The sequence below is a fragment of the Ochlerotatus camptorhynchus genome, unplaced genomic scaffold (assembly GCF_037179485.1).
Source record: "Ochlerotatus camptorhynchus isolate MF236.1 unplaced genomic scaffold, CSIRO-AGI_Acam_v1.1 ptg000209l, whole genome shotgun sequence".
NCBI classification, from domain to species: Eukaryota; Metazoa; Arthropoda; class Insecta; order Diptera; family Culicidae; genus Ochlerotatus; species Ochlerotatus camptorhynchus.
Genome location: NW_027040699.1, coordinates 1,130,403 through 1,139,963, shown reverse-complemented (window position 1 = coordinate 1,139,963; position 9,561 = coordinate 1,130,403). Strand labels below are relative to the sequence as shown.

The 9,561-nt window shown below is 39.5% G+C and overlaps 2 protein-coding genes across 2 annotated transcripts; one reads left to right on the top strand and one right to left on the bottom strand.

The window, feature by feature from the left end:
- The first annotated feature begins 2,169 nt into the window (after window positions 1-2,169).
- Window positions 2,170-3,322, top strand: LOC135703067 (uncharacterized). The gene is made up of 2 exons (XM_065224176.1): window positions 2,170-2,390; window positions 2,493-3,322. The coding sequence occupies exons 1-2, from the start codon at window positions 2,240-2,242 to the stop codon at window positions 3,161-3,163; spliced, it is 822 nt and encodes a 273-aa protein (XP_065080248.1). The 5' UTR covers window positions 2,170-2,239; the 3' UTR covers window positions 3,164-3,322.
- A 782-nt stretch (window positions 3,323-4,104) lies between these two features.
- Window positions 4,105-5,987, bottom strand: LOC135703066 (uncharacterized). The gene is made up of 2 exons (XM_065224175.1): window positions 5,760-5,987; window positions 4,105-5,058 (listed from the first exon to the last, which is right to left on the bottom strand). The coding sequence occupies exons 1-2, from the start codon at window positions 5,908-5,910 to the stop codon at window positions 4,466-4,468; spliced, it is 744 nt and encodes a 247-aa protein (XP_065080247.1). The 5' UTR covers window positions 5,911-5,987; the 3' UTR covers window positions 4,105-4,465.
- Window positions 5,988-9,561: the final 3,574 nt, after the last annotated feature.

The window sequence follows — 9,561 nt, the reverse complement described above, 5'->3', positions numbered from 1 at the left end:
TTAAGTTTTATTCATTTAGACAGTATTTGTCAGTTGAATTTTTCAATAAACAATAAAGAAGATTTTTATCAGTTTTATGGCGAAAATGATAAGGGAATACCTGAGAGGAGAGGTCAAAGATGAGCTCTGAGGGTATTTAGAGATGATTTAAAAAAACGATTACTACAAAAATCCTGTAGAGTTTCAAGGGTATCAAGATGATTCAAACATAGACAATTTTTCAAGATCCTAGACACAGAAAAATAAATGTAGATCCGAAATTTTTTTTTTTGTTGGTTAGATTTTTTTTTATTTTAAGAAATTTAACACTTTACATTTAATACTCACGACATAGGAAAAGTTACAAGCTTCTGGAGCATGAGTAGTAGACTGATGCAAAATTTGAAATTTTTCCTCTATAGTACTCAAACGGTTTCAAATCAGGTCCTGATTAGCCTCCCAAAATTTTAACTCATCTGGTAAGAAATTGACTTGATATGGAAATAACTATGGAAAAACCAAACTTTTTCTTCATTATCTTCCATCAATTTTCCATATTGCTTTTCGAAAATTTTTATAACTATTCTTCTGGGAAATTTTCTAAGCTACAGCTTTGCTGAATATCGTTTTTCAGCCAAATGTCAAATTAAATTGTTATTAATTCTTTAAGAGATTGATAATCTTATGGCATGATCAAGCAGCTGTTTTGTGGGCAACACTGTATTCTGCAGTGTGACATAGTTAAGGCCGTTCGCAATGCTGAGTTTCAAGATTGTTTTAAACTACTCGTCAATTCTATAATTTGAAACTGTCAAAAATAAAACTGGAACACGATCAGCGCAACGCACAGTTCTAAAATCTGTTTGTAATCATCAAGTTTTATAAACTTTACTGTCCTCTATGAAGCTCTCCGTTTTTTTGTTTGTGAAGCTCTTCGAAACATCTTTAAACACATACAAAGAAATTTGAAACAGAGTTCCATTCGTGTTTCAAACTCGCTCAGAAATAAAACAGAATAGTCGAGCAGTTGCAAATCTGGTGCAAAATAGTGCTCGAATTATGAAACTGCAACTCAGCATTGCGAGAGGTGCGTTTCTGTTCTAGTTTCAAATTGAAACAGTCCTTATAAAATACAACAGCATTGCGAACGGCCCCATGATATTTGTGTTTTATTCTTCGCATCAGAATCACCAACAGTTGAATAAGCATACCCTAATAAACGGGTACCATACACTAATGATATCATAGATGGTGCGAGCATACCACATAAAGTTGGGATGATATCCCGAATTGTTGGTTAGGCGCTTCTTATGGTTATTGTTTATGCGGGTAATCATGAGACATCAGTGACTTAAATCATAAATAACTTTTGTTTTAATAATTTTTAGATAGATATAAAAATATAAACTTGAAATGGTTTGTGCCAAGTCAGTTTCTTACTAAAGTAGTTCAAATTTTGAGAGGCAAAGCAGGACCCAATTTGAAACCGTTTAAGCACTGTGGAGCGAAAATTTCAAATTTTGCATCAGTCTAATGACCAGTTTTCAAGATCCAAAACTAATGACAATTTTCTGAACTACGAAATGTGTTTAAGATTGCGGACATGAAATGAATCAAAAATGTCTGCGACTTCCTTTTTTTCTGAATCACTGTGCATTGCTTGTCACAGAATCTTACAAACCCCCTCCTTCAGAGCGTGACATAATATGTGCATAATCCTTTCCTTGCCCGCAAATTTTACCCGATTTTTAGTTGGATTCTTCTAAAAAATACAACTGGCATCCCTGCGCGAGTCCGACAGTCATCTGTTTCGTCGGTTTCGTCCAATGAGTACAGAGAGAGGTGAAGCAGATCGTGAAATATGGTTGTATTAGTAATCCAAAAAATCAACGTAAACGCAATTAGTGACGTCACTAATTGCATGTATCGTACAGGGGTTTACGCACACAACTTTACCGACTGCTTCACCTCGGTAATCCAGCTCATTGGGTTTCGTCCAATGAACTGGGATTATCGAGGAAAACAATCGGTTAAGTTCTGTGAGTAAAACCCCTGTACGATATAAGCAATTAGTGACGTAACTAACTGCGTTACTTTGATGTTTTGGTTTCCTAATCAACAATATTTCAAGATCTGCTGTACCTCTCTCTATACCTCATTGGGTTTCGTCCGTCTCGTATCGACCGGGCCCATGTTAAGTACTGTTTGTAAACAACTTTCTAGTTTTTGATAATTAAATAAGGAAAACAGTGTGGTGGCAATGTCCAATTCCTTCGAAGGCAACAACGAACAGCTCATTGAGCTCGTCCGGAAGCATCCGGAACTGTACAATCATCAGCACGCTAGGTACCAAGACGCAAAATACAAGAACAAAGTATGGAACACAATCGGAGCATTCATGGAGGAGGACGGTAAGTATGGGAACTTGATTGGAAATCATCACTGAGTCCATAAATGATAGGCAAACGTAAATACGAAAGTTACCTCGTTAAATATAACTCCTTCGTTGTTAGCTTTGGCCTGCAAAAACCGCTGGAAAAACATACGAGATCAACACCGCAAGACTGTAAAAAAGCACTTATCCAGTCGCGGAACGGCAGTACCGAAATACAAATTCAGCGAACAACTGAGTTTCCTCATGGAATACGTCGATGCCACCGACGACGTCGATCAAGAGTCCCAATCTTCAACATTGCCGGCAACATCAGCGGCACATCTTGCTGAAGCACACCTGAACGAAGAATCGGACCACAACGATCGTTTGGATGAGTTGATCTTGAAAAACGAAACCATAGAACCGGAACCCAGTGCGTTCAATTCCGCAACAACGGATCCCCTTGAAACCCCTGTCCCAAAGAAAATACCCATCAGGGTCATCAGGAGAATCAAAAGACCTGCTTGGAAACGGCTTTCTTCGGAACCTGTGACCACTACGACCGCCGCTTCCACCGATGAGCTTTCGCCCCGAATTATGGAAATCTTGCTGCAAAAACTAGAGGCGGCCCAGAATCCGGGCCCGGTGGATGCATTCCTATTTGGGATAGCGCCGGCACTGAAGAACCTATCCCCTCACTACTGGAATCAGGCAAAATCGGAGATATTTTCAATCGTTCACAAGTACGAACTGAAGATGCTAACCGATCCGTCGCCATTGGTCTACCCGGATCGCCGCTCGGAAACGTGAACTCCAAACTGCGATAATGTACTTTAGTTTCTTATCTAAGCTGCTCGTAAAATAACAATAAAATTGTGAACACAATAGGTTAACGGGTTAATCATAATGCAATTCAAAAAAATTTTAAAAATAAAAAATTAGATCAAATTTGTTTCCGAATTTATTTATTTTTATTAGACACTTAACAGTTCTCTCTAAAAGTCCCATAAGATAAATGAAACGTCTATAATTAATATGTCATCGGAAGATTTATTATGTGAGAATCCTTTTTGTTTTACTGTTCACTAGCTGAGTGTGCCCGGCCTTGCTCGGGATTCAATATTAGCTTGAGTTTATGCGGCGATTCAAAAAAGCATGCAGGCCTATTCTGCGCGGCGTGTGAGGTGAGGTGACACGCTCTCACTTGTGGAGTGACAATTGTCACCTCGGGTGAGGTGACTCTCCGTGCAAATCAAATGGAGAGTCACCTCACCCGAGGTGACAATTGTCACTTCACCATCACTTCACCTCATACGCCGCGCAGAATAGCCCTGATGCTATATTTTTTTGTTTCATTTGTATGGGAGCCCCCATTCCTTTACAGATGAAGGAGGGGTCTTGAACCATCATACGAACCTTTACCTTTAACCACTTACCCTCCTCCTCCATAAGCGCTCCGATTGCGTTTTTAACTTGGTTCTTGCGTTTTGCGTCATGGTACTTGACGTGCTGTTGGTGGTATAGTTCCGGACGAGCTTGATAAGCTTCTCGTTTCTACCTCCAAAGACATTGGACATTTCTACCTTCAAAGACATTAAACACTGTTCTCCTAATTTATATTATGACAAAACTGTAAAGTTGCATTTAGGTCTATCAAATTTTATTCTGAACAACAAAAACTGATTTAGGTTACATTATTCATAATCAACATTTTCAAGGAGGAGCTCAAAATGTGACGTCAAATCTTCATTTCTTAAATATTCACACGTCCGCATAAAATTCAACAAGCCATCGGAAGTCTTCTTCAAGTTTGTCGTCAAAATGGCTATGCCTAATGCCTTCAAATCTGGATCCTTCGTTCTTGAACGAATAGACCACTTTGTCAAGCAGTTTTGGCTTTTTTTTTTCTACCAGCGTTTAATTGAAAATCAAAACGCGGATTTACAGCCAACACAAGTGTCGCATTGCGGAATTCAAAACGAATGAACTTTTTCGATTCAAATTCCGCACCGTGACCCAAGGCTTGGAATTTATTCGAAAAGTAATTAGCTTAGATTAAAAACTAAAATACATTATCGCAGATCGCAGTCAAATGAAAACTCCCACCGCCATTCACGTTGCCGAGCGGCGATCCGGGTAGAGCAAGGGTGACGTTTCGGTCAGCATCTTCAGTTCGTACTTGTGGACGATTGAAAATATCTCCAATTTCGCCTGATTCCATTCGTAGGGGTGTAGGTTCTTCAGGGTCGGGGCAATCCCAGCTAGGAATGCATCTACCGAGCTTGGACTCTGGGTAGCTTCCAGTTGCTGCAGCAAGAATTCCATCACTCGAGGCGAACTTGTCGTAGAGGACGTAGGTTTGGCTGAAATCCGATTCCATTCAGGTCTTTTAATTCTCCTGACGATCCGGGTGGTTGCTTTCTTTGGGACAGACCCAGTGACGTCGGCATAGCTGTCTGTCGGGGCTTCTACAGCACTGGGTTCCATGGTTTCGCTTTTCATGATCAACTCATTGAAGAAATCGTCGTGGTCCGAATCAGCGGCAGATTGGGTCGATTTTTCTTCGGTTTCGTTACCATCGGTGAATTCCTTGAGAAAACTCAAATATCTGCTGAACTTGTATGGCGGTGTTTTCGTTCCGTGCTTTTTTACATTCTTGCGGTATTGGTCCCGTATGTTTTTCCAGCGGCTTTTGCAGGCCAAACCTAAAATCGAATGGGTTATGAAGTTAACTTTGAACAAATAAATTACAATTTTAATTTAAACAAAACGCTGGTTGCCTATCGAATTACCGGGGAAAGTCCAAGAGCTCAAATTTTAGCTCGCCCAAAGCATACAGCGTGACATGGTGATGGTATCAGCAAAGACAAATAGACGTAACACTGTGAATCTTTTTGATGGTAAAACATCGTCCTTAAAAGAGCACCTCCTTTAGGTTAACCCCATAAGTAGAGTGTTACGTCACAAGAGGTGACTTTTGTCACCTCACGAAGTATAGTGACAGAAAGTCAAACGACTCGCAGAATAGGGGGAGACGATTTTGTCTGTCTATGCATTGACGAGTGCACGGATGGATTTGAGTTCACTCACTCGACAAAAAGTGACACAACAGCGGGGCCCTGTTTACTAAAAATGAACACATATATGTTCATTTTTAGTAAACAGGGCCCCGCTGTTGTGTCACTTTTTGTCGAGTGAGTGAACTCAAATCCATCCGTGCACTCGTCAATACCGTGCATTCAGTACAGCAGATATGAATTAGAAATTGTGTTCGCACTAATGTCCGAAACCTGTGCTCTGGAAAAAGTGAAGTAGCATAGTACGGTAGTCAGCCATTATACATAATTTTTCTGGATTATATGAATTTTACAATCCTCGAACAAATTAATACAAGGTACCCACTTACCCTCCTCCTCCATGAGCGCTCCGATTGTGTTCCAAACTTGGTTCTTGCGTTTTGCGTCATGGTACTTGGCGTGCTGTTGATCGTACAGTTCCGGATGCTTCCGGACGAGCTTGATGAGCTTCTCGTTTCTACCTTCAAAGACATTGGACATTGCCGCGCCACAAATTGAACACTGTTCTCCTAATTTATATTACGACAAAAATGTAAAGTTGACGAGATGGACCAAACTGGTCTGTCTGTCATCGAGAGTTGTAAATTATTTAAAGTTGTTTGTAAACAAAAGCTCTTCTTCTCGTTATTTGTAGTGGTAAACGCTATTTCTGAACCACTCAAATTTGAGTAGGTCAAAAGTGAAACGAATGAGAACAACCCAAATTTGAGTTTAGCTAACTCATAAATAACAACATGCAGTAGTTCAGCGATAAGTTAATTTGCCTCATATTTTTCCAGTTTGTCCAGGAAAAACTTCCCGAATATGAGAAAAGTAAAGTTTGGATTCACTCAGTCTATTGGTACTGCTTCAAAATGAGTAAAGTTAAGTCAATTTCCCTCATTTTCTGACAGATTTTTGAGGTTTTCCCAGGGGGTAAGTCACTCTACCACATTGTGCTAGCACCAAGAGAAACACACGTCGACACACTTCAAACACCCACAAACAAACGCCCCATGATAAGCAAGTTTTTTAATCAATTCTGGCACCACTGCAAATAATGTTTACATTCGATTGTTATTGTTGTTGTTATTTTTGTTTACAGTTACAACGATTCGACCCCAGATTGGTACACGGAGAAAAAATACTACCCAAAATGTGAGTTCTTTTTTACTTAATATTGACTTCAGCCTCTCACTTGCACTCGTTATTGTTGTCAAAAAAGGAACAAGAGATTCGACCCAACGATATAGTTCAGCCCAATAAGTTACTTTTGAGTAAATTGCATATTCTTAAATTTACGTGAATTAAACTTAAATTTGGGTAGAATATACTTAAGAGAAGATATTTTTTTGCTGGTGTTAAATCTGTTAAATAGAAACTACTATATGCGATTTCTCGAGTAACATTTGAAATGGGCCTATGTCCAAAACGTAAACAAATCGGGTTTTGATACCATTATTTAGCACCACTTGATAGCTACTAATCGTGTAAGAAAATTTCGGCATAATCGAGAAAAATCATTAAAAATAATTCGATTTTCGAAACGGCCGATCAACGAAATTTTTCAATTCATTTATAGGCCCACACACTAAAACGGCCAACCATTCATTTATTTCATTTCATTGATAGGCCTAGTGACGTAGAAGGGCCGATGATTGAAAATTTTCAAACCAAAGCTAGGCCTACTGCTTGAGGCAGGGCCGATGATTTGTTTTGAATTTATTTGACGTTGCGAAAAGGATTAGCAAATGGCGTACCATTTCTGATGACAAGCACAACGGCTTAACAAAAAGGGCCTATCCATTGAAAGATTAACAAAAAGGCTTATTAATTAATGAAATTAAAATGTTATCAATTTTCATATATTTTTGAAAGTTTTTCACATATTTAGGATGTTGTATACTGAGATACAGTTACTATTGTTATTGTGAACAATATAAATGCCTAAAATACTTCAATGTTCTTAAATATGAATTGAATAGTGGCGGAATTTTTTTGAATTAATTTTCTGGTTTGTTTACGTTTTGGGTTAGAGCAACCGTAACGGTGGTTGTCATTTGCGCGACTATTTTAACTGCGCACAGCGCTCTCATTTCAGTTTAGTCACTCTTCTCCACACCGGTCGCTGCTATCGCGGTTATCAATTTACTCGCCGTAGTCCGTACCGGTAGTGAGCATTTTGACATTTCTACGAATAGCAACCTTTCTCCCGCGCTGCTATCGCGCTGCTATCGCGCTGCTATCGCGCTGCTAAATTTGGTAACGCGCTTCTCACCGAGAAGCCGACTGCTATTTCAGTTACTCGTATGGCAACCCCCGATACGGTAGCTGCGCTATGATGAGGGCTGCTAAAATGAGTTTAGCAGCGTACCGTTACGGTTGCTCTTTATTGGGCTGAACCCCAGAATTGAGGAAAAGGTACTTAATTTTGGGTAGTTTTTCATCTCCGTGTACGATTGAGTACGAGAATTATCCAAGGGGGAGAGGTGACTGTCAAATACGAACAATCGTCGCCTACCTCGCATAACTGGTTCCAAACGTAAACAAGCCATAAGAAACCTACAGGGTTTGTTTATGTTTGGAACCAGTTTCATACAAGAATGATCAGTAGGCTGATTTGATAGCACATCCCCCCCCCCTCCAGGGATTATCGGCAAATCTCGATACCCTCGGAAGTGATATAGGGGAAATGGCCCAATGTTGGCCTATGGATCTAAGATTGAGCCCACCCTAATAAAAAAAAATATCATACACGAACGATAACCCAAACGGTTGAACTATTCCACAAATCTAGATAGAGCTGGAATTAGGGCATAACAGCTTTTGTAAACAATGACTTCTTTCGAAGAATTCTAGAAAATCAAAGCTCACCCACACAAATCAAGATCACCATCGGATAGAGGAAGGTTTCCTCTATCGAATGCTTATGTTGGTTTGCGTGGCCGTACCTTGAATTCCTAGAAATCGTCGAGAAGAGTCATTGTTTACAAAAGCTGTTACGCCCTAATTCCAGCTCTATCTAGAAATGGTTTGAATGATATTACGAACACATCGTTAAGCAAAATAAACATTCACATTTTATTAGGGCATCGCTAAAAATCTGCTATTTATCAATGGAATTAGGGCGAAACAGCTTTTGTAAACAATGACTTCTATTGATGATTTCTGGGAACTCAAGGCACGCCCACGCAGACCTGGTATTTGTTTAATAGGATAGTCAAGTAGTGAGCCAATTTAAAGTCGTTAGCTTCCACCGGTTGGTATTAAACAGAAAAAAAAGTTGTTACATCCAAACTGCTGCAACCAGGTCAATCCATCGGTTGTGTAATATAACGTTGTACGATGTAAGGTACACCGGGGGAAGTGTACCATCGGGGTAAGTGGAACATTTCATTTTATAAAATTCTACTGTTGAAATTTTGTACTAATAATTGCATAATAAAGATGTATTGGATCCTAGTGACCTACTAACACCAACACTACGATAATATCGAGAGCATACGTACACTAACGTAGCTAATTCCTTGATACGCCATTCTCAGTTCCGCAAAAAGTTGGCTCACATCGTAATAAAAAGCTTCGTATAGTTTTCAACCACCAGTTTTTGCAGTTGTTTCGTATTGCTGGTAACTATTATGATGTGGTTGTTGGGATCACTACAAATATTCAGTGCTTCAAACTATCAAAGAAATTAAATTTGCAATGATACACTTCCCCCAATGTTTGATAGCCCTGGGGAAGTGGGACATGCTGTGTTTACATAAAAATGGACCATTGTCTGTGGGTTTTTCTCATGCTAATTGTTGTAATTGATTATTTATTTTATTGTTTATCTTATTTCAGCGACAATGACCCGGACATACGTTAGAAAAAGGCCAGTATCTACATATTCTAAAGTTACGTTAGATGCTGCCATTCAATCTGTGAAAAATAAACAAATGACTTTGTCACATGCTGCAAGATGCTATGGAATCCCAAGATCAACCCTATACAAGCGAGTGAATGGCCAAAGAGGCGTAAAAAGTATTACGGGAGGTAGATCCACTGCGATTCCGATAGACGAAGAAGCCAAAATTGCCTCATGCATTAAAACCATGGAGAAGTGGGGGTTTGGCTTATCCAAGTCTGAAGTACTGCAGGCTATTGCAC